Source organism: Caretta caretta, chromosome 1 (genome assembly GCF_965140235.1).
Source record: "Caretta caretta isolate rCarCar2 chromosome 1, rCarCar1.hap1, whole genome shotgun sequence".
Classification (NCBI taxonomy): Eukaryota; Metazoa; Chordata; order Testudines; family Cheloniidae; genus Caretta; species Caretta caretta.
In genome coordinates this window covers 350,700,819-350,725,717 of record NC_134206.1, presented here as the reverse complement: position 1 = coordinate 350,725,717, position 24,899 = coordinate 350,700,819, and the positions used below count along the sequence as shown (strand labels likewise).

The following is a 24,899-nucleotide window of genomic DNA, read 5'->3' as shown; positions in this document are numbered from 1 at the left end:
CTGCCCCTCCAGTTATTAGCTGGGGTGCCTGGCCAACCACCCCCATCTCCTCAGGGCGACAGGTTTTGAAAAGTGCCCCCTATGCACTCACCATGCTGGGAACTGCTGACCTGTCCTAAAACCAACGGCTCTGAAGCTAGTCTGATGCTGTTCATAGTTTTATTAAGATCTTTATGGGAGCCTTTTAGGGAGATTTCTCTCTCTCTTTTCCTATCTGCCAACTCTTTTAACTCTAACAATGTCTGTCTGCCCTGTTGTTAGCAGTGGCCTCAACGAGGGTACCCCTTCTGCACCTGCTGAAAAACTGACCTTGAGCAGGAGGAAGAAGAAAAGGACAAGGAAGGGCATGTTCTCCGGTCTCCTCTGGAGCTCTGAGTCGGGGGGCCATGAAACAAGGTACTGGAGAAGACACATTCTGGAGGAAAGGCAGAAAGACTGGGAGGGCCAGCAGAGGGACAAGAGGGTGCCCAGGGACATCCGCCAAGACATTATGGAGCTCCTGAGATGGCAAATGCAGATGCTACAAAACTCCCCTAGGCCCCATCAGCTGTTGCAAACAGCATGGACAATTCTGTTTCTGGGCCCAGGCCCATCCCCTCCCATGACACCAGCATAGCACGCCACACTAGGAGCAAGGAGCACTGCTATGAATATCCCTACACTGACCTGGGACTGATGCAGGGCAGCTCGGCAGCTCACACAGTCTTTTTAAATGGTCTGCAGTGATCGAGAGGAGTATTTTTATCACTTACAACTGCTCGGTCAAGTGGTGGTTTGTGCCAATAGAGATGTATTTATTTGGTCTTGCAAGACAGTCACGCAACCTCCAAAACCAGCCTCCCTTCTCCAGATGTACCCAGTACGTTAACCGTCAATTGACAATTCAGATGCCAGCCAACTACCATTTAATCATAAAGGGATACAAATTAACACAAAGCAGCACGCTGCCTGGGGATGGTGCACGGTCAAAGCACAAGGCCACCTTCAGCTGTCCAGGGCCTCAATGGACCCTTGAGTTGTGGCTGCTGAAAGTCAGCAGACGGCCTTTCCACTTCCCCCCACCCTGCCAGCGACGGTTTCCCCCTTTGCTTTACGGATATTAGGTAAAACACACCGTGCAGTGACAATGATCGGGATATTTTCTTCGATGAGATCCAGCCTGGTTAACATCCTTACCATCTATCTACCGAATGCTACACAACACAGTCATCCTGAACCTGCTCGGATGCCGGTTAAATCTCTCCTTGCTGCTGTCCAGGTGCCCACTGCAGTTTTATGAGCTAGGGAAGCAAAGGGCTAGGTTCCCAGGATCACTACTGGTGTTTCAACCCCCCCACCAATGCAAATGTGCCACCAGCGAAGGCAGCCACGTGTGCACATGCTCTCGTGACATTGCAATGCTGGCAGTGGTAAAACGGTCTGGCGTAGACGTGGCTTTGATCGACGTTGAACTATGTTTGTGACTGAACAGTAAACGCCACCCTTGGGAAAGGCAATGAAGTTGTGACAGGTGGAGGCATCACTGAGGCACTGGCAGGTGAGTTGGCTGCTGGCTGACGCGTGAGTGTGGAAACTGAAGCCAATGCAGGGCCTGACGCCAGGTTTGGGGCCACCCTGTTACAGGCTGGATAAGAACTACAAGGCCAAATTCATCCCTTAGATCACCCAGTTGATTTCAGGGGGGATTAAACCTCCATGTTTGACCTACTGCAAATCTGGCCCTGGTACTTTTCTAGCATCTCTACACGTATTAAAAATACGCATGCCCTCCAACAAGTGCCTGAACTGAGCAACCGCGTCATTACAACAGGGTAACCTGTGTCCTTACTTGTCTGTCAAATCTGCCGGTTAGCTGTTGAGCTCTTCAGGGCAAGGGCTCTTCTTTTCAGGGAAGTGCCGAGAACTGCCGTGGGGGCCTGTAAAAGAGTAAATCGTTCTACCCTAAAATCACGCTTGTGCCATGAACCCGCAAAAGCAAAGACATTGCTCTCCCACAAGCTTCTCTGTCTGGTAGGTGAAATAAGCCAAACCATGCCAATGAGTATTGAGGACGCTGGAGGCCTACCGGCAAATGTCCTTGCTCTTGTAGGTTTACATTATAGCGAACATCAGCTCCTTTGTATTCAATTTCCTTTTATTTAAACTTTCAGCAGTGCCATTGAGTAAAACTATAACATGCAAAGAGCATGTCTTGGAATAAACAGAAGTATTCCAGAGCCCCTGAATGTATCACAGATCCCCAGCTGCAGTGAGTGGGACCCACAAAGCATTCCACCAATGCCGGAGACAGTCACATGGAACTAGATGCGACAGCTTTTGCAACACCACGCCATCTCTCTGGATTAAACTGAGGATTGGGTTGATGTCCGATTGTGTTCTCCGCCATGGGGGAAGGTAACCACAACTTCTACAGGAGCTAAAAACAGTCGGGGGCGGCTACCCCATAGAGTGTAAATGACTCCTGAGAAACTCCAGCCCTGGGGTGGTTTACATAGACTGGTTCAAGCTGCGTTTTCTGGAGACTAGGAGACAAAGAAAGGGGTTTGGTATAAAAGTATGAGCTTGAACTAACTCAGGGCCTTCTTTCTGCCCAGCAAACGGACAGGACCTTCTGTCCAAGGGGGGCCCAAGTCTTGCGGAAGGGCTGGGAAGACTTTACCAGGGCACTGTAAGACTGATGGTGACTCCTGGTATGCTTAGTGTGTGTTTAAATCTGTTTATTGTTTTTATTAGGGTTAGGGTTAGAATGTGCTTGCTTAGAAAGAGCTGTGTGGTGACTCATAACTGCTGTTCCTGGCCCTTGGCGAGAGAGCAAAGTACAGGTGCCGGCCGTTGGGCAGACTGGCTTGCTGAGGATATCACAGTACAAGGCAGGGAGCTGTATGGCCTTAAAGTCCCTGGTCAGAAGGGAGTGGAACAAGGGTCCCCTGCCAGAGACAGATGATGGCTGGAGACCTAAGCCCTGACCGAGCTTTCCTGGAGTGGACCACTGAGGTGTGGATGCTGTTACCCTGAAACTGTGACACTAGGTTTTAGCTTTCTTCTTCATAATGGAAATAAATGGTAACTGAATCAAACCAGTTGAACTGTATTTGTGAGAATACAAAGAACAACCCATGTTATATAAAATCCAGCAGTGGGGCTCTCAAGTAATGCATCTGAAGTGGGACTGAAGCATGAGCTCAAAGATCATGGACGGCTGTCAGTACTCAAACGTCTAATCCAGAAAATCCAAATATTCACAGTTTTCCCTGACTTTGTGCAGACAGCGAATACAGAACACTTGACTTTGTATTCAGCATTGGGTTACTCGCATTGCTCCTCAGCACTCAGGAGAAGGCAAAGCTCACCCTGGTGATCAAAGTTCCTCAAAGACCTCTTCTGTTTATCCGGGCAAAGAGCATCCCATACAGCAGTGTGTTTACAGCTTTAGTGCTGACGCGTGTGATGGGTCAGAACCCACCCACCTGTTCCTCCTCCATTTCCTGGACAGAACTAAATGTTCTCGTGTTGCTTTTATTTATATACGTGAAATTTACTAGCATGTTGCCAAGAAGGAAGGGCCTGACTTTTATGTCTTGCTCTAAGAGCTTGTCTATAAATTCACCAATGAAGTCCCCAAAGCATTTATATTTGTTACATGACCAAATCATGTGAAAGGGTATCAGCTTGGGGACAGAACAGTTTAGACAGGCAGGTGGCTCTCATCCCATGCACTTAGCATACATGACATATAAATAGCCTATGTTTCAGAAAGCACTGACGGCATTAGAGGCGGGTTTTGCATTTTGCACCCGCATGACCCTTTGCATCTTGAAAATCTTTTTCTGATGAGAAAGTCTGCTTAGAATTGAATAGCAAAAGTCCTGAGGAAGGACGTCTGGATTTGTCCTGTCATGATTAACATGTAGCAAGTAAGCTGGAGAAATGTGGGCTCAGCGGAACTACCATTAAGTGCATACATATCTGGTTAAACAACTGCAAACTAAGAGGGACTGATGCAGGATTGGAGGGAGGTCTCAAGCGGGGTTCCACAGGGATCTGTTCTGGGTCTGGTGTTATTTAACATTTCTACTAATGACTTGGATGTAGGTCTAGAGAGCAGACTGATCAGATTTGCAGATAACACAAAGCTGGGGGGGTTGCCAACACTTTGGAGGATAGCGCTAAAATTCAAAGGGATCTTGATAAATTGGAGATCTGGGTTATCGACAACAAAATGAAATTCAATAAAGACAAATGTAAGGTGCTCCACTTAGGGAAGAAAAACCAAATGCACAAATACAGAATGGGGGATAACTGGCTTGGTAGCAGCACTGCTGAGAAGGATCTGGGAGTTCTGGTGGATCACAACCTCAACATGAGTCAGCCATGCGATGCTGTTGCAAAAAAAGCAAATGCAATTTTAGGTTGCGTGAACAGGGGCATAACATGTAAATCACAGGAGGTGATAGTATCACTCTTCTCAGCGTTGGTTAGGCCTCAGCTGGAGAACTGTGTCCAATTTTGGTCACCAATGTACAGAAAGGATGTAGAGAAATTGGAAGGATTGAGAGGCGAGCAACAAAGATGCTCAAAGGGATGGAATGCAGCCGTATGGGCAAAGGCTGAAGGTACTGGATAGGTTTCATTGGAAAAGAAGAGATTAAGTGGGGACATGAGAGTGGTCTTGAAAGGCTGCCATAAAAAAGATGGAGAAAAGTTGTTCTCTCTTGCCACAGAGGGCAGGACAAGGGGCGATGGGTTCAAACTACAGCACAGCAGATTAAGATTAAATCTCAGGAAAACCTTCCTAACTGTAAGGCCACATTCTGGTCTCACATCAGTGTAAATCCAAAGCAGCTTCACTTATGTCAGTGGTGTTGTTCCAGAGTTATGCCTACGTAGCAGAGCAGCATCTGGCCTTAAACGAGTCAGAGCATCGCAAAGCCTAACAATAAATAATTGGAGGTATGGGAGACTGAGAATTACAAAAGTGAAACATGAGTGAAGGTTACTGCTACTTCCTGTTTTATGTGGTTATCTATGTGGAGCCGGAGTCTGCCCTCTTTTCTCTATGAGTAGTCACTGTTGACTTCAGGAATAAGGGTCTACTTACGTGGTAGAATAGGATACACTATAGGATATACTATAGAATATTCCATACTAAATCTAACCCTTCGTATTTATAAGGAACGGGGCCAACATTTTCAAAGTTAGGCACCTAAATCCCGATTTAAGCATCTAACTAAACTGACCAGATTTTCAGAGCTAAGGAGCAAGCAACGCTTTGCACCTTTGAAAATCAGGCTTGTTAGGTAAGTGCCTAAATATGAAATCAAATATCTAACTTTAGGCACTCAGATTTGAAAAGTTTTGGCCAATGTCCAGGATGAAGCCCGGTTGGAGGTTTGAAATGCTTATTTGGTAGTGAATAGGAATAGGGGGTATCCCTTTAAATAGTTTGTGAGCCCTCTAGCGGTGCTCAGCGTGTTCTGTGTTTTAGTGTAATTTCCAGCTCCAGCAGACACATCTGTGCTAGCTCTGATTGCTCCGAGCACTAAAAATAGAATCGTTGCTACAGTAGCCACCCCAAATATGATCCCATCTGAGACCCTAGGTACGTACTCAAGCAGCTAGCCTTTCTGTGGCGATGGCTACACTTCTGTTTTTAGTGCACTAGCTTGATCTGAGCTAAAGTGGGTATATCTCCTCCAGCTGGAAATGACACTTGCTAGCTCCGGTGTAGACATACGTTGTCTACAGAAACCAGTTTAGAAACCAGTCAGAGCATTAGTGTGTATATGTAGCTAGGCTCACATGTTTGTGTACATTTTGTAAACCCAGTTATTTAGAACCCTCTCTGCCTTGGTCTACCTATTATTCTGTAGTGCAAAGAGCAATAGACACAAGAGTTATTTATCTGGAACACATTATGGCTGTCCCTGAAGAGAAGGGCAGCATCTGAAAATTGGGTGCAAAACCTTTGACATAATCCTGCTAGTCATGACTATGGAAGTTTCCTTCCATCTATTTAAGTCTGAATTTTAGCTGTGTCAGCTCTTCTCTGGTATTGGCTCCATGGATAAGACACCTCCGAAGTATAATTTTTATTCCTTAGTAGTGTATGTGAAACCAAGACGGCTCCACTGACAAGCCCAGCCTTGATCTGAGGGTTATTCAAATTATTTTTATACACTGAAAATGTTGAAAAAGCTTATATTGTTTGGATGATCTCTAGTGTGTACGTTTACTGTGTTTAACAATATATCTGCTGCATGCAGGATTATTTCATTCACAGTGTAGCACAATGCAATCCTCTGAAACGTATTACTGCCACTCCTGACGATTCCAATGAAAGCATGAACAGAATGAGTGAAACAGAGGACATACTTTTCCATAGCCCGGGGGAGGATGAAGAGGATCAGAAAGAGACAACAACCCCCATCTAACGTGTAACTGAGGAAAATATCCAGACAATACATTCCATTCCCAGCCCATTACAAAGGTTTTTCCTCATGGACTGGGCCACTCCACAGTCAAATAATTGTTTTCTGTCTCTAATCACTCTGGAGGTGTGGAATAACCTGAGAGATCCCACCAAACAGCTAGTGGAGATTTGTGGCTCGTGTCTTCTTAGCATGAAACCTGCTTGATATTCATGGACAGTCATGAATATCCCCTTTGCTAACAGAGGAAAATCCTATCCAGCTGCAGGGCTGGCTCGTTGATGGACTGGCAGGATTTTACCTGTTGTTCCCATCCAGTGACCGGCTGACCCCTAAATGTCCTCTCCTTCTGCGTCACCCACACTGAACACCAATCACCAATGACTTCTAAGATAAATGCTGTACAAGGGAGGTAAGATTAGAATATCCGTGGTGTAAGACTAAATTTGATCGTGCATGAGACGTTTAAGCAAGAGAGGGTTGTTAGACTCATAGACCAGGCAAAATATGAGTGTGTATAATTATATTTTACTTTCCTCCATTCACACTGCAATTTCAACTGGACATTCAAGTCTCCTTTCAATTGTTGTGCAGCATTGCAATGCATTGTTAAACAGCCACCACCTTTGACGTCAGAGGTGGTTCCATTGTAGTGGGGGGGGGAAGTGATTTTGCAGTGTGTATCATCTCTAAAGGATTTTATAGAGATAGAATATACTATGCTAATAATGGCTGACTTTCACCTATTTAAATCTCAATTTTTAGACAAATAAGTGGGGGGGAGGAAGGGAAGGAGAATCATGAAAAGTGTAGCCTTTATGGTGCCACAAGTCATAAAGCTTATAAAAAACACCATTTTAGTGCTCATCTTGCCATGCGCCATGGGTGAGACATTTTTGCCCAATTCTGTAAATGCATTCCAGTATACTGCCCCACTGCTCCCAGAAATCCACTGAGTAGCCCGCAGAAAGCCTCAGCCGCATTGAACCAGTAAATTAATTCTCCAACTAGCAGTGTAGAAACAATGGCTAAAAAGTGTTACCACTTTCCCCAGTAATCTGGAAAGCGCCATCTTATCTGGAGAAGGCAGATAAGGTTCCCTTTATCTGTGGTGATGGGAGTAAGGACAAAGCGCCTCGTTATTCAGAAAGGTTTCAGAGTAGCAGCCGTGTTAGTCTGTATTCGCAAAAAGAACAGGAGTACTTGTGGCACCTTAGAGACTAACCCAATTTATTTGAGCATAAGCTTTCGTGAGCTACAGCTCACTTCATCGGATGCATACTGTGAAAAATACAGTGGGGTGATTTATATACACAGAACATGAAACAATGGGTGTTACCACACACACTGTAATGAGAGTGATCAGGTAAGGTGAGCTATTACCAGCAGGAGAGCCGGGGCAGCGGGGGGAAACGGACGGACGACCTTTTGTAGTGATAATCAAGGTGGGCCATTTCCAGCAGTTGAGAAGAACGTCTGAGGAACAGTGGGAGGTTGGGGGGGGATAAACATGGGGAAATAGTTTTACTTTGTGTAATGACCCATCCACTCCCAGTCTCTATTCAAGCCTAAGTTAATTGTATCCAGTTTGCAAATTAATTCCAATTCAGCAGTCTCTCGTTGGAGTCTGTTTTTGAAGTTTTTTTGTTGAAGAATTGCCACTTTAAGGTCTGTAATCGAGTGACCAGGGAGATTGAAGTGTTCTCCGACTGGTTTTTGAATGTTATAATTCTTGACGTCTGATTTGTGTCCATTTATTCTTTTACGTAGAGACTGTCCAGTTTGACCAATGTACATGGCAGAGGGGCATTGCTGGCACATGATGGCATCTATCACATTGGTAGACGTGCAGGTGAACGAGCCTCTGATAGTGTGGCTGATGTGATTAGGCCCTGTGATGGTGTCCCCTGAATAGATATGTGGGCACAGTTGGCAACGGGCTTTGTTGCAAGGATAGGTTCTTGGGTTAGTGGTTCTGTTGCGTGGTGTGTGGTTGAAGGTGAGTATTTGCTTCAGGTTGGGGGGCTGTGTGTAAGCAAGGACTGGCCTGTCTCCCAAGATCTGTGAGAGTGATGGGTCGTCCTTCAGGATAGGTTGTAGATCCTTGATGATGCGCAGGCGAGGTTTTAGTTGGGGGCTGAAGGTGATGGCTAGTGGCGTTCTGTTATTTTCTCTGTTGGGCCAGTCCTGTAGTAGGTGACTTCTGGGTACTCTTCTGGCTCTGTCAATCTGTTTCTTCACTTCAGCAGGTGGGTATTGTAGTTGTAAGAATGCTTGATAGCAGACCTTTTCAACAAAAAACTTCAAAAACAGACTCCAAGAGACTGCTGAATTGGAATTAATTTGCAAACTGGATACAATTAACTTAGGCTTGAATAGAGACTGGGAGTGGATGGGTCATTACACAAAGTAAAACTATTTCCCCATGTTTATCTCCCCCCACCCCCTGCACCATTCCTCGGACGTTCTTGTCAACTGCTGGAAATGGCCCACCTTGATTATCACTACAAAAGGTTCCCCCCTCCCAGCCCGCTCTCCTGCTGGTAATAGCTCACCTTACCTGATCACTCTGGTTACAGTGTGTATGGTAACACACATTGTTTCATGTTCTCTATGTATATAAATCTCCCCACTGTATTTTCCACTGAATGCATCCGATGAAGTGAGCTGTAGCTCACGAAAGCTTATGCTCAAATAAATTGGTTAGTCTCTAAGGTGCCACAAGTCCTCCTTTTCGTTATTCAGAAAGCGACTGTTAAAATCGGGTCACTCGTCTGAGCTGAGACAAGAACAAGACACTCCTTGGAATATGGATAAGAAGCAGTCCCAGATGAGTGGCAGGCCAGGCCTAGCAGCTGGCAGAGATTGGTTTTTGACTAATAGAGCAGGCAACGCCCAAGGGGTGCGGGGCTGGGCAGGCCTGGGCAGAGAAGAGCAGCCCCCAGGTATGTATATGTGTGTGTTTCAGGGGACTGTTGGGCAGGATGTGACTGAAGGTACAGCCAGGTAGGGTGGGTTGAGTAGGGTATCCCCCAGGTGTGCGTGTTTGGGGCATGGGGGCTGGGCAGGACTTGACCGAGGGATAGAAGGCACAGCTGGGTGAGGTTGTTCCAGTGGTGGTGGGGGAGGACAGCCCCCAGTTACGTGTGTGTTTGGAAGGTAGGGGGCTGCAAAACACTTAACTGAGGGCACAGCCAGCTAGGTGGATTGGGCAGACCCAGAACAGCCCCCAGGTGTGTTTGGGGATGGGGGGCACAGCCAGGTGGGATGAGCAGGGCTGGGGGAGAGGGTAGCCCCCAGAGGTATTTGGGGGTGTGGAGCTGGGCAGGTGGGTTTTAGCCGGGCAGGAGGGGCTAGGGCAGCCCCCTGGAGTATTTGAGGGCACAGCCAGGTGGGATGAGCAGGGGAGGAAGCGTAGCCCCCCAGGTGTGTTTGGGGGTAGGGAAACTGGGGGGATGGGAAGGGGCACAGGGAAGGCAGTCCCCAGGTGTCTTTCAAGTGGGAGGGTGGGATGAGCAGGACTGGAGGGGCTGGGCAGGCCCCAGTTGTGGTTGGGGATTGGGGTGGGGGAGGATTGAGTAGGGCTGGAAGGGATGGGAGGGCTGAGTGGGGCTGGGCAGGCCCCAGGTGGGGTTGAGCAGGGCTGGGGGTTGGGCAGGCCCCAGGTGTGGTTGCAGGGGGAGGGTTGAGCGGGGCTGGGCTGGCCTCAAGTGTGGTTGGGGATGGGGGGCGAGGATTGAGTAGGGCTGGAGAGGATGGGAGGGCTGAGCAGGGGCTGGGTGGGCAGGTGGAGCAGGGCTGAGCAGGGGCTGGGTGGGCAAACAGGTGGGGGGGGGTTGAGCGGGGCTGGGCAGGCCCCAGGTGTGGGGGGGGGAGTTGAGTGGGGCTGGGCAGACCCGGGGGGGGGGGGGTGAGCAGGGCTGGGCAGGCCCCAGGTGGGGTGGGGTTGAGTGGGGCTGGGCAGACCCTGGGAGGGGGGTGTTGAGCGGGGCTGAGGGCTCGGCAGGCCCCAGATGTGGTTGGGGGGGCGGGGGCGTTGAGCGGGGCTGAGGGCTGGGCAGGCCCCAGGTGCGGTGAGGGGGGGTTGAGCGGGGCTGGGCAGACCCTGGGAGGGGGGTGTTGAGCGGGGCTGAGGGCTGGGCAGGCCCGGGGGGGGGGGGGGGTTGAGTGGGGCTGGGCAGGCCCCAGGTGTATGTGTGTGGGGGGGTTGAGTGGGGCTGGGCAGACCGGGGGGGGGGGGGGTAAGCAGGGTTGGGCAGGCCCCAGGTGGGGTGGGGTTGAGCGGGGCTGGGCAGGCCCCAGGTGTGTGTGTGGGGGGTGTTGAGCGGGACTGGGAAAACCTTAGGTGGGGTGGGGGGGTTGAGCGGGGCTGGGCGGGGCTGAGGGCTTGGCAGGCCCCAGATGTGGTTGGGGGGACGGGGGCGTTGAGCGGGGCTGAGGGCTGGGCAGGCCCCAGATGTGGTTGGGGGGGCGGGGGGGTTGAACGGGGCTGAGGGCTGGGCAGGCCCCAGGTGGGGTGAGGGGGGGTTGAGCGGGGCTGGGCAGACCCTGGGAGGGGGGTGTTAAGCGGGGCTGAGGGCTGGGCAGGCCCGGGGGGGTTGAGTGGGGCTGGGCAGGCCCCAGGTGTATGTGTGTGGGGGGGTTGAGTGGGGCTGGGCAGACCGGGGGGGGAGGGGGTGAGCAGGGTTGGGCGGGGCTGAGGGCTTGGCAGGCCCCAGGTGGGGTGCGGGGGGGGGTTGAGCAGAGCTGGGCAGACTCTGGGGGTGGGGTTGAGCGGGGCTGAGGGCTGGGCAGGCCCGGGTGCGGGGGGGGGGGGGGGGTTGAGTGGGGCTGGGCAGACCCGGGGGGGGGGGGGGTTGAGCAGGGCTGAGGGCTGGGCAGGCCCCAGATGTGGCGGGGGGGTTGAGCAGGACTGGGCAGGCCCGGGTGCGGTGGGGGGTTGAGCGGGGCTGAGGGCTGGGCAGGCCCCAGATGTGGTTGGGGGGGCGGGGGGGTTGAGCGGGGCTGGGCAGGCCCCAGATGTGGTTGGGGGGCGGGGGGGTTGAGCGGGGCTGAGGGCTGGGCAGGCCCCAGATGTGGTTGGGGGGGCGGGGGGGTTGAGCGGGGCTGAGGGCTGGGCAGGCCCCAGATGTGGTTGGGGGGCGGGGGGGTTGAGCGGGGCTGAGGGCTGGGCAGGCCCCAGATGTGGTTGGGGGGCGGGGGGGTTGAGCGGGGCTGGGCAGGCCCCAGATGTGGTTGGGGGGCGGGGGGGTTGAGCGGGGCTGGGCAGGCCCCAGATGTGGTTGGGGGGCGGGGGGGTTGAGCGGGGCTGGGCAGGCCCCAGATGTGGTTGGGGGGCGGGGGGGTTGAGCGGGGCTGGGCAGGCCCCAGATGTGGTTGGGGGGCGGGGGGGTACAGCCAGGCGGGAGGCGCAGGGCCGGCTGGGAAGGGGGGGCTCTGGCGGCGCCCCAGGGCTGTGAGCGGGTCTAGGCCGCTGCCCCGGAAGGTGACGGGCCCGGTCGGGGGGAGTCGCGGGGGGTTACTCGGAGGAGCGGCCCGCGGGGCTGGGCAAGGGGGGCCCGAGCAGGAGGGGAGCCTCCTTCCCGCCTCTCAGCGCAGGTCACTTCCGGGTGCGGGGGACAGGTGTGGCGGGGGCACCGGCCGGAAGCGCGCCGGGGGCGGTGCCCGACGGGGTGGCTGCGCAGCCGCGTATCCGCGCGGCGGGCTGGCTGGGCGGGCGGGCTCCGCGGCGCGGGCGGAACGCGGGGCGCGGGCCGCGCGCTTCCGGGGGGCCGCGTTCGGGGTGACACCGCCCCTCCCGGTAACGGACACGGCCGGGCGAGGAGATGGCGGCGGCCTGGAGCGGCGGCTGCTGAGGGGCTGGGGCCGGGCGCGGAGCGGCCTGTGCGGGACCCGGAGCCATGGAGAGCGGCGGGGGCAGCGCGGGGAAGCCGAGCCTGCAGCTCGTGTACCAGGCGGTGCAGGCGCTTTACCACGACCCGGACCCGAGCGGCAAGGAGCGGGCGAGCTGCTGGCTGGGGGAGCTGCAGCGATCGGTGAGCGGGGCCGGGGCCGGGCCGGGCCGCATTTGGGAGACTAGTTGGCCGGCCGGGTGAGCTCGGCGAGGGCGAGCGGGGCCCGGGCCGGGGAGATCGGGCCGGGCCTTGGTGCTGGGTGAGCTCGGCGAGCGGGGGCCGGGCCGGGGAGCGGGGCCGGGGGCAGGTCGGGGAGCGGGGCCGGGGGCAGGTCGGGGAGCGGGGCCGGGTCGGGGAGCGGGGCCGGGCTGGGGAGATGGGGCCGGGCCGTGGCGCTGGGTGAGCTCGGCGAGGGCGAGCGGGGCCGGGGGCAGGTCGGGGAGCGGGGCCGGGCCGGGGAGATGGGGCCGGGCCGTGGCGCTGGGTGAGCTCGGCGAGGGCGAGCGGGGCCCGGGGAGCTGCAGAGGTCGGGAGCGGGGCCTTGGAGGACCGGGCGGGGCCTCGGGCCGGGAGCGCGCCCTGGGGAACTGCGCGGGCCGGGCGGTCGCGGGGGGGAGCCCGGGACGGGCCATGGCGCGGGGCCGCCGCGGCGAGGGGGACCCGGGCGGCGGAGCCTGGGCGGCCCCGGCGAGGGGCTGGGAGCGGCGCGGCCGGCCTTGGCGCTCCCCGAGCCCCAGCGCGGCGCCGGCTGGCGTTGGGGGCGGAGCTGGTCCGGGCCGGGCCCCGTGCGCCGGAGGAGGCCTGGCAGCAGGGCTAGGCCTGCGCGGAGGCCTGTAGCGCGGCCGGCTGGGGGCCTCGTGTTGCGGGGAGGCCGGGGTCGGAGCGGCCGGGACCGGGAGACTCACCGCCCTTCCCGGGCTCTGGGTCCCGCAGCGGGCGCCGGGCCGGGGCCGAGACGGGGGCTGGGTTTCTCGGGTCCGCGCCACGCGTGCGGGGAGGGCAGCAGGCCGGGGCTGAATGTGTCTGCGGGCGGGGACGGACCCGGGCCCGGCCTCTCCCCCCTTCCGGAGACAGGGAGGGGGCGCCGGGCCCTCTCTGCGTTGGGGTGGGGGGCGAGCTGGCTCCACGTGGGAGCCCTGGGCACTGGTTCTCCTGCGAGATTCCTGGTTAGCAGCCTGCCCCTGGGCTCCGGTTTCTGAACCTCCCTGCTCGCCAGCCTGAAACCAGAGCAGTCTCGTGTTTCTCTGGGGCGTCCCAGCCCCAGCATCCGAAAGGGCTTTATGGAGTCCCAGGGATCACTGCAGCCATCTGGGGTGGCGCTAGACCGCAAACAACCCTGAGCTCGCTCCTGCTGATCTTTACCAGCTCTGTGGGCATGGAAATGACAATATACCCTGGCCCCTGCAGGCGAGTCCTCAAGTTCTGGAGACTGCAGCTTATATGATCGGAGTCCAGGCTTCTAGTTGTTGCCTTCAGGAGTCCCAAATATTTGAAAGGAAAGAATCTCTTTGTTCCAGAAAGAACTGCATATTTTCTCCTCTTATCTGTGTTGTCTGAAGTGAGATCGGGGATTTGGTGTTGATACTGCTTGTTCTGTAATAATGCTAGATTTTTGTGACACATACGTTTTTACTAACAGGAGTTAAGAACCTCATACTATACTGACATACAAGGATTTTTATTACACTGTGTTACACCAGTTAGAATCTGAAATTCAGGAGCAGTTAACAAAAAGTTTTGCTCATATGCAAGTTGTGGTTAAAAATAGATAAAATGTATAGTTGAGGACATACAGTAAAGCAAACTAATTTTTGCTATGTAGTCCAACCGTTCGGATTATCTTACCATTGTAAGAAAGATTTGATTTTGCATCTCACTATAGGCAATTTTCTCTGCCCTGATAGCAAGATAAACAGACATGGATCACAGTGTGTTACTTTAGGACTCCACCCCAGTACTTTTCCAATTCGGAGCTCCCCTGTAGTTTGGCCCTGTTCAGCTGCTGTGAATTGTGACAGCAGGGGGAGACTTCACTTCCTCTACTGATTGCTGTTGTGGTTTTGTCTTAATAGTTTATTCGTAACGGAGATGTCTTGCTTTGTAATGGCTCTTTTTTTTTTCTTTTTAGTCTATTTATTAACAGATCTATTCTTTTATAACAAATATAAAAATTGCTTTGTATCTTAAATAGGGAAAAGGAAGACTTGTGGCACCTTAGAGAATAACCAATTTATTTGAGCATAAGCTTTCGTGAGATACAGCTCACTTCATCGGATGCATTAACTAGAGAGAAACTTAATATATACACAATTATAAATTGGCCCATGAAAGTCCCTAAAAATTTATTGATGAGACCTGCTACAAATACCCGTGGTATTGATCATGTATTGTATTGTGGTTGATGCTTTTCTACTCAGACTTCCTCTTTTGTCTTGTCAGTTTATAGTGTTGGTTAAAGTCTTCCATTATCTCCTGTCTAGATCCAGACTTCTGCTTTTCTTACATTTAGATGCGTAACCTTTTATTAGTTCTATTCAAACTCTATGCAATATTGTGATTTTTTTCTCCTATTTTCCTAATTTTAATATAGTCTTGTTGTTTAATTTTAAGTATTGTTGAAGGGATTTCTCTCTTCCCTCCCTCCTCAGTATTCAAAGAAAGTTCTCAAACTATCAGCAGCCCCCAGAAAGTTCCACTAGGTTTCTAAATAGTGTTGTTGGGTTTTTTTGTGTTTGTTTTTTCCCCTTCTTCCCTGTAAAATTCCAGCTTGGTGAGTGAATTTTTCTAGGCTTTGTCTTTCTGTCTTTCTTTCAAAAATAGTCTGTTGAAACAGAAAGACCTGCTCTTCCTCCCTGAGCATTCACAGGGAAGCATACTTCCTTAATGGGGGACAGGAAAGGCAGACTCTCCTTCTTTTGCACAATCTTTGCAATGTCTGAAAAGGAGGAAATGTGAATGACAAATTCTTGAGTTTTCATTTTTGCTGGGATTATAAACATCCCTTCTTTTGTGTTGTGTGATAAGATGCATCAATTCAACACTGCTTATTTGACTCCCTTCTCCCCTTCCAAGAAGTATTGGCCCGAGCTTTCTGGCAACTTCTTGGAGCCTATCTCTGTATCTAACATGGCAGATCTAATGGCAATTACAAGCCACATTTAAGAACCCTGTAAGTGACATGCTGGGAAACTCTCAACTAATCAATAAGTTTGGAGTACTGTACTATTTCCTGGCTTCTGAATCTTCAAGGGGATTGATGCTAGGCAGGTCCGGACGGTGTTACAAGACATTAGTCAGAGGGCTAAATCTACTAGCTAGAAGCCAATATAAAGTGTTGCCAGTCTTGTCATTATTCAAGGATATTGCCTTGTCTGCACCCAATGCTTCCTGGTTGTTGGGAATGGGTTAGAACCATAGAAATATAGGCCTGGAAGGGACCTCCAGAGGTCATCAGGTCCAGCCCCTGGTGCTGAGGCAGGAACAAATTAAACCTAGACCATCTGTGAGAGGTGTTTGGAGGTTTTTAAGAACAGGTTGGCCAATGATGGTGATTCCACAGTCTCCCTTGGAAGCCTACTCTAATGCTTAACTATCCTTATAGTTAGAAAGTTTCTCCTAATATCTAATAAATCTCTTTTGCTGTAGATTAAGCTGACAGCATCTTGTCCTACCTTTTTCAAGGGACTTTTGAGTTTTGCGTGATCTGACACAGAAGGGCCACCTCCAGTTCACCCAACTGCAAAATGGGTATCTGATCCATTGGATTAGGGCAGACATAGGCAGTCGGATGTGATGCTGGCCACATTGTACTTGTGTCCTTGTGTACCGTTGGCTATGAAACTGACGTGCCTTAAACGCATCAGCCCAATGAGCCATTGGCTTGGGGAAACTTTGACTTGACTCTTTATTACAGCATATGACATATTTGAAGACTTGTTACCACGTTCCCCCTTGGTTATCTTTTTTCAAGACTAAATGTGCCCAGGTGTTTTTTAACCTTTCCTTCTAGATCAGGTTTTCTAGGCCTTTGATCATTTTTGTTGCTCTCTTCTGCAGTCACTCCAGTTTGTCCACATTTTTCCTAAAGTGTGGCACCCAGAACTGGACACGCTACTCCAGCTGAGGCCTCACCAGTGCTGAATAGAGTGGGACAGTTACCTCCTGTGTCTTATAAAGAACACTTCTGTTAAAACACAACAGAATATTAGCTTTTTTCTGAACCGCACCACATTGTTGGCTCATATTCACTTTGTGATCCACTATGCCCTCCACCAAATCCTTTTCAGCAGTGTTACCGCCTGGCCAGTTATTCTCCATTTTGTAGTTATGCATTTGATTTTTTCCTTCCTAAGTGCTTATCTTTATTGAATTTCATCTTGTTGGTTTCAGACCAAATCTCCCATTTTCAAGGTCGTTTTGAATTCTAATCCTGTTATCCAAAGTGCTTGCAACCCCTCCCAGCTTGGTGTCCTCTGCGGATTTTGTAAGCATACTCTCCGCTCCATTATTGAAGTAATTAAAGAATATATTGAATAGTATTGGGCCTAGGACTGACCTCCTGAGTAACCCCACTAGATAAATCCTCCCAGTTTGACAGTGAACCATTGATAACTACTCTGAGTACTGTCTTTCAACCAGTTGTGCACCCACCTTCTAGTAATTTCATCTAACCCACATTTCCCTAGTTTGCTTATGATAATGTCACATGGGCCTGTGTTAAAACTTTTATCATGCCTACTGTTTCCCCTTATCTGCTTGGCCCATTTTGTAATCTTTTAATAGCCCCTAGTCTCTGCTGGGGCCTGTTGTAGTGTGATGATATTTTTAACTCAACAGACCAATACTCTAATTCAGTGGCAAAAAAGCTATATTCATAAAGAGTGAAGTTTCCTTGGTAGTATGTCGACCTGTTAAGAGTGTTGAGCTGAGTAAATCTCAAAGTTCTAAAAATCAGGAAATCCACAGTTAAGGATGCCCAGGAAACCTTAACCCTACCCTTTTTCAGCAATGCTCTAATGCACCCCAGTAACACACACCTTTACTCTGCCAACACCAGTTGCTGAAATGTGCAAGCTCTTCACCTCCTTCTACAAGCCATTCACTCACCCTCAGGATTCCTTCTATACCCTGGAGCTGACCGTAGCTGATGGGAAATTATTTAGATACACTCCAGGTTCAGTCCGCATGGTACATGTACCCCACGCTAAATGGTGGAGGCATTGAAAAGATGCGTACTGGATCTTGAAGGTACACATGCTGCTCTTCCCGTTCTGCTCACATCAGAGGGTACAAAACATACATCTTTTCGTATCAAGCAACGTAGGTTGTTACATATTTATTGCACAGGTCTACAAAGGTTCAGGCTTGAAACATCAGTAGTGGGATGTTCACCATGAGCAGTGGTGTTGGCATGTTCCCTAAAACTACCCCTGCAAGCATAAAGTGGCTGCATGCCTTTCATGCCTCTCCTCTCATGCCTTTTCTCTTTGATGCATGCACACTGTATTCTTCCAGACTACACGTCTATGTAAGCAAAGCAGTGAACATGGTCTTAAATACTGTTCACAATTTGGGTTCCCCAAAGACTTAGTGGGTGCCATGCGCTATCTTGGGTAAAACTGACCAATTGAGACCATTTTGACCCACATCACAGCACTAGTTTTTCCTCTAGCTTGGTGCAAAGAAAAATCCACCCAAAAACTTTTTGAAATTTGGGTCACTAACCTTGCTGTGTACTCCCATAAAGCATAACACATTTCAAGAAAAGTCATGCAAATGTGCAGATTTTAGAGCACATTGTCCTTTAAACAGGCCATGTCTATGATACAAACTTATGTCAACTCAAGTTACATCACCATACAGCTGCCACACGTAATACATCGCTTGTGTGTGTTCTTGGCTCCATGTTTCAGTGATGCACATACTCAATAGGAGAGCTTGTGTCAATGAAGTGCAGTGCACCATGGGCAGATATCTCACTGCAATTCGCCATGATCCAGCAGGTGGTCTTTTGGGAAATTTTGGCAATGCATGATGGGGCCAAAATGAGCTGCACAGTGGTAAATGGGAACACAGGGTCAATTTCCCAAGTTTGCAACTGTCTCCATAGCATAATATCTGTATCCCATCATTTTTGTACCTTTTTTCAAAATCCCATAAACCCGTGGCACACTCCTCACTGTCTGCCATCTCAGACAGAAGCATGGAGCCTGCACAGCTCTGCACTACTGTCATGAGTGTAGCAAGCACAGGATGCACGGTCCTGCAGTAGTTGAAGATCCACAAGAAGAACTGAGTGGATGGGGTAACGATTGGTAATGATTTTTTGGAGGACAGGTTGCAGTGGGACATAGCAAGAACCAAGTCTAGGTTAGTGTCGTTCATGGGGCAGCTGCAGATGGTGGAGCACCGCTTTTGGGCCTGAGAAACAAGCACTGACTGGTGGGATCGCATTATAATGGAGGTTTGGGTTGATGAGCAGTGGCTGCAGAACTTTCGGATGCATAAGGCCACATTCCTGGATCTAAAAAAGAAAAGGAGGACTTGTGGCATCTTAGAGACTAACCAATTTACAGCTACAGCTGTAGCTCACGAAAGCTCATGCTCAAATAAATTGGTTAGTCTCTAAGGTGCCACAAGTCCTCCTTTTCTTTTTGCAAATACAGACTAACACGGCTGTTACTCTGATTCCTGGATCTGTGTGCCGAGCTTGCACCAGCCCTTTTGCAGGACAGGGACACCAAAATGAGAACTTACCTGATAGTGGAGAAGTGAGTGGCAATTGCACTGTGGAAACTTGCAATTTCAGACTGTTACCGGTCAGTTGGGAGTCGGGAAAATCCATCGTGGGGGTTGCCGTTATGCAAGTGTGGTGGGCCATTAATCGTCTCCTGCTATGCAGGACTGTGGCTCTGGGCAGTGTGCAGGACATGGTGTATGGATGGATCTGCAGCACTGGGGATACCAAACTGCAGGAGGGACGATAGACCTCACACACGTCCCTCTGTTGGCACCAAACCACCTTGCCACAGCGTACGTCAACAGAAAGGGCTACTTTTCTATGGTTATGCCGTCTGGTGGATTACCGGGGATGTTTCACCGGCATCAGTGTGGGCTGATCAAGGAAGGCGTATGATATTCACATCTTTAAGAATGCAGGATTTTTCAGAAAGCTGCAAACAGGGACTTCCTTTTCCTGACTGGCGGATTACCACTGGCAATGTTGAAAAGCCAATAGTGATTCTTGGGGACTCAGCGTACCCCTTTCTCCCTTGGCTCATGAAGCCATACTCTGGTCACCTTGACAACACCAAGGAAGGATTCAACTACCAGCTCGGCAGGTGCAGTTGAAAGTGCTTTTGGTCATTTGAAGGGACGCTGGCATTGTTTACTCACAAGATTGGACCTTGGTGAGAAAAATATCCCAGTGGTTATAGCTGCCTGCTCTGTCCTGCATAATATCTGAGAAGCAAAGAGGGAAAAGTTTCTGCCGGTGGAGGGCGGAGGTGAAGTGGCTGTCTACTGAATTTGAACAGCCAAATACAAGGGATATTAGAACTCAGCACGGAGCTATCCGGCTCAGGGAGGCTGTGAAAGACCATTTTTAACAGTGAGCCACAGTAGCATGTGTTGTATACTCTACCAGGCCCTGCTCTTTTTATGGCCTGGTTGGAATTGTGTGGTGGTTGCTGTGCATGTAGGAATATAACATTGTCAATGCACCTATTAATTTTGTTTGTGACTGATCCTATGAGTTGTGTGCAGTAACAGGTAACTGGCCGCTTTCAGAACTGCTGAGCACTCAGCAGCATGTGTTGTGAACTAATAAAGATGAATTATGTTCCAAATAATAGAATTTTATTCTGTAAAAAGGATCTACAAAAACAAACCACCCCACCAACTCCATGTTGTTTTAAAACAAATACATTAAAAACTTAATAAATTTTGAGAACAGAACCTATGAAGAGGAAAGAACACTTATGTTCATGTAGGTACACAACCATGGCTTTCACGGGTCAATGTATGTGAACCTGTGATTGTCTTTAATGTCCCTCAGGGTGGAGTGGTGGGGGAAGTTCAGTGACCCCTGATGCCACATGGAATCTGGAGGGAGGTTTAGGGTGGTCTCTATATTGAGTTTTTACAGTGGGCTGCAGAGGCACATGAGCCTGGGGTTGTTGAATGGGCAGGTGCCTCAGAGCCTGCTAGCATCTGTGGTTTGCTGCTTGAGAAGCCCTGTTATGTCCTGGTGCATCTCCCTCTGCTTTTCATACTTGGACTCCTGGGTCTCTCTTCTCTCCATTCTTGCCTTCTCCAGGCTGTCCACAACGTTCATCCCCCAGGCCCTGTGATCACAGTCCAGTCCAGCACCGGCTTGCAAGATTTCATTGAACATGAAATCCCAAGTCGTCTTCTATCTTTTCCTTATCTGGCTTGGCTGTTCCATGGGTGTGGAGAGGGAGCCCCTGAAGGCCACAATGGCAGCAGCTGCAGATAAAACATCCAGAGGTAACATTGTCACTCTGTTCACTACCCAAACTTAAGCTGCCAAACTCACTCCTCTTGCTCACCTAAAGTTTTAGGCACTACCTTCTCACTTCTGCTTGGGATTGCTTGTGTACGGCACCAGTCGCGGCACCAGCCATGTTGAGTATGGCCCACTCGGGGCTGGGGCAATGAGGAGGGAATTGGCTGGTTGCATCAATCTACTAGTATAGGACATTGACACTGAATACTGGTGCCATTTTCCACAGGCGGGGTTGATTTTTAGCTGGTATCTCACTGCTGAGGGTAACAAAGGCAGAGAGAGCAGTTACTGCTGGTATCCAGAAGCTGCCTGGGCCCATATGCTGTTAGCCTATGTACAGCAATGGTGCCTGCTGGAGTTATTGCAGAGTAATGTGGGAGGAAGAAATAAATAAAGCAGCCCTTCCTAGAAACTTTTAGCAGAGGATTGCAGATTGCCTTCAGGAAAGTTTCGTAGATCTCGCAGGAGGATTCAAGGGACATCCCTGTGTCCATAGACAAACTGCTCCAAATGCCCCTTTCTCTCCCGCCTAACTCTCTAGTGGGGAATGAAAAGCAGGTACCAACTGTCCCTCTTGGTTGTACCACTACCTCTCGAGTAAATTATTGAGTCAGAAATGTGTCCTGCTACTTTGGGGGCACCATCCCTGCAATTGAAAATTTACACTTACCCAAGGTTCCTTCCCCTGCACCAGGATTGCCCATGCCCGACTGGCTGGACTGCGGTGGAGTCAAAAATAGGTCCTGGCTCGTTGCACAGCTGGATCCCCCGGTCGTCTGTCCCCCAAACTCCTCATTCTCCACCACCACCACCTTCTCACTGTTCCCGGCAGGGCTCTGTGACTTGGGCCCCTTGGAGGTATCCACGGGGGTGTGCAGGGAAGACTTGCGGGGCCTTAGCTGAGTATGGCATGCATCTCTTTTGGTGTTCTGATATGCTTGCTGCGTTCCTCAGCTTCCATGCAGCACTGCTCCTGATCCCTTCTCTTGGGTCCCCTGAGGAATCTGTTCGTAGGTGTCGACATTTCTATGGCTGGTCCGGAGCTGTGACTGCAGAGCCTTTTGTCCCCACAGGCCCAGGAGATCCAGTGTCTGGAGCATGGGCAGCTTGGCAGTTGCACTCAACAAAGGAGAGTTCGGAGGTGCGCTTGCTGAGTCAGGGAAAGGAATTTCAGAAATTTGCAGGGCTTTAAAGGGGAGGGGGGCTTCCAGGCTACGCGGCCCCGGGGCAGCGGAGTGCACCATGGTGACCAGAGTGGTCACTGTGGGACAGGTGCTGGAGGGCGGTTCAGATCGTGTGCACACGCACTGCGTCAACCTGTGCGTGTTGGCAGTGGCTCTATGCTGCTCGGGGAGATGGGGCTGCTCAGGGCACAGCTACGCAGACAGTTCTGCATCCGTGCAGCTGCTGCGCTTTAATGGAGACACTCTTTAAATGACGGGTGAGAGCTTCTCCTGATGGCTTAGTGAACCCACTCCATGAGAGACTGTCTACACCGGTAACTGTGTTCAGGGGCGTGACTTATTCACGCTCTTGAGCGATGTAGTTATACCAGAGTAATTCTGCAGTATAGACCAGGGGTCAGTCAGCTTAATGGGGCAATTTGCAGTTACATCAGTGGGAGACCAGTTGAGTGTTGACACATGCACAGGTAGGTCGCTGTAAGCTGCCTTGTATCCATCTAGCTTTATAGTATAGCCCAGGCCACAGGAAGGTAGAGATGATGGAGAGCAAGGCCTCCTTTACACCTCCATCTGCAGCATTGCAGGCTCTGAAAGGTGTGAAATGGCCCATTCACCTCAATGAGAACACCCCATGGAGGTGAATACAATAGCTCTGAGACTGTGACCTGCTCCATTAATCTCAGTGGGTGTTCTCATCCCCCTCCTGGGTGCTTGAGTGCCTGTGATCCGCATGAAGTATACCTCTTCACGGCTCCTCATCCAAAGAGGCAGGACTACCCCAGATCCTGACTCAGATCGGGGCAGGGAGGGGGCCTCAGTCCCTCCCAAAAGGGTAAGCCTTTCCCCAGAACCTGTCTGGCTCACGTGAGGTGGGTCCAACCCCGATAGATCCTGGCACATATATGGGGGCAGCGAAGGGACTCAGACTCCCAGAGAGGCAAGAACCCCTCAGATCTGAGTGCACACGTGGGATGGGAGACTGGGGCTGACAGGTGCCGCTGCCCCTGTTCTCCCCGCCACTGACTTCCATGTCTCTCTTCCCAGTGTCCCACCCCTCCACTCTCTCTAGCGCCAGCACCTCCTTCACCTGAGCCCCCAACCCCTCTCCTCTCCCTTGACACCCTTCCCCTTTCTCCCTATTCCCCCACTCTGCCTCCTAATATCACTCCCCTCCCAGCAAGCAGTCGTGTCCAGTTTTCCTCCATAAATACTCAGATTTCTTTCCACCCACAATAAAATTGCCACCCATGACTCAGATCATAGCAACATCCAGCCTGTCAGTCTAAAACTCCTTTTGTCTTGGGTGGGGGCTTGTGATTAATTTACCTTTAGTTTTGTTCATTGAAGGGTGAGTTCATGCCCATCAGTCTCAGAGGTCTGATTCATCCAGTCACTAGTTTAACAGGACCCAGCAGCAGCAGGAAACTGTTTTGGGTAGGGAACTTGGGAACCCCTCCCTCTGTCAAATGACCCCACATTTGGATCACTAATGCTACCCATGCCCCCTATAAGGCAAGCCAAATTTTAGAGCAATCTGAATAACCGATTGGATTTTAGAGAACTTACAAGAGTTAAGCTTTAAAACATAAAATGACGGGAATGAAAACCCTGTAACATTTTTCTGTATTGGTGCTTGTGCACGCACAAGTTTACATTTTCTCAAATACCGTTCTCCCTTTGATTTAGTGGGTGCCATGGGTAAAACTCAGTTGACTGAGACCAATCTCTGGCTCAGGGGGAGAAGGGGACCTACCTAGAAACTTTTTGAAAAATGGCTAATTTTGCGGGGGGAGGATGTAATCTCTGCAACCCCTAGCTCAAATAACCTCAACATTGGGTCATTAAGCCTACCCTGCACCTTTCTGATACACATCTGATTTCAAAGGACTCCAACTAAGCATGTTGATTACAGAAGACTTGGAAAGGTGGACCTTTACACAGAAGTCGTGACACAAACTTACCTATAGTGGTGCTCCTGTATTGACTTTGGCTTGTGGTTGGCTCTTCTCTCCTGTGTGGTCCATCCTCCCCCAAAGTCCTTGGCTGCTGCTCAGAGTTTCCAAGGAATCGCAGTGCAACTTGAGTTTCTGGTAAGTTTTCCAGTATTCCGGTCAGTTTTTACTACTTCTTAGGACCTAGGCAGCAGTTGTAGAATTGACCAGTCTAACAATCTTGCTGCTCCAAATTTTCTATGGGCTAGTACGTTCTTAAGCCTTTGTGACAGAGAACAAATATTTTCCTTGTTAACTTCCTGGGAAGTAGTGGGACGAAGCTGAGTGCCTAGATATCTCAGAGACATTCCAAGCTGTGACTGTTTCCACAGGTTCTGATAAATGGAAAAATCGAGTAAAAGGATGAATCAAATTTGTGTAGTTTTGGGTAACTAGTAATACTCCAGCTGAAGAGCAAACTGGTTACTTTCCAAGAGTCTGAGGACTTGCACTTAATTTCCATAAAATTGAATGCCGCCTCTCACTGGTATTATAAGAGTTTCAGCCTATGGAGACGACAGGTCCCAGTATGCATACTGCCTCTACTCGGATTGAAATGTAGTGTTGTATACCTGTCATTTTTGCAGGCTGCACCTCCTCACTAACGAGAGGATGGCAGCAAACAATGAGATTAACAGTTAGAGTAATTAACCATTGTAACCATTTACCAAGGGCTGTGGTGGATTCTTTGTAAGTGATCATTTTAAAATCAAGATTGGGTGTTCTCCTAAAAGATCTGCTCTAGAAATGATTTTGGGGATGTTCACACAGAGGTAAAACTTGAGCAAGAGAAGTGTTTAGTTTTGCTAAACTTGTAAGTACAAAGTCAGATGCTTTTGTCAGGTGAGCTATATTAAACTACTACATCTCTACCC

General features: G+C 50.5%; 1 protein-coding gene across 1 annotated transcript in view; it reads left to right on the top strand.

The window, feature by feature from the left end:
• Positions 1 to 12,182: 12,182 nt before the first annotated feature.
• TNPO3 (transportin 3) overlaps positions 12,183 to 24,899 on the top strand; it is an 82,430-nt gene continuing 69,713 nt past the window's right edge. The window contains exon 1 of the mRNA XM_048836799.2: positions 12,183 to 12,463. Within this exon, the coding sequence (XP_048692756.1) occupies positions 12,329 to 12,463 (135 nt within the window). The 5' untranslated portion in view covers positions 12,183 to 12,328. The remainder of the gene's footprint in view (positions 12,464 to 24,899) is intronic.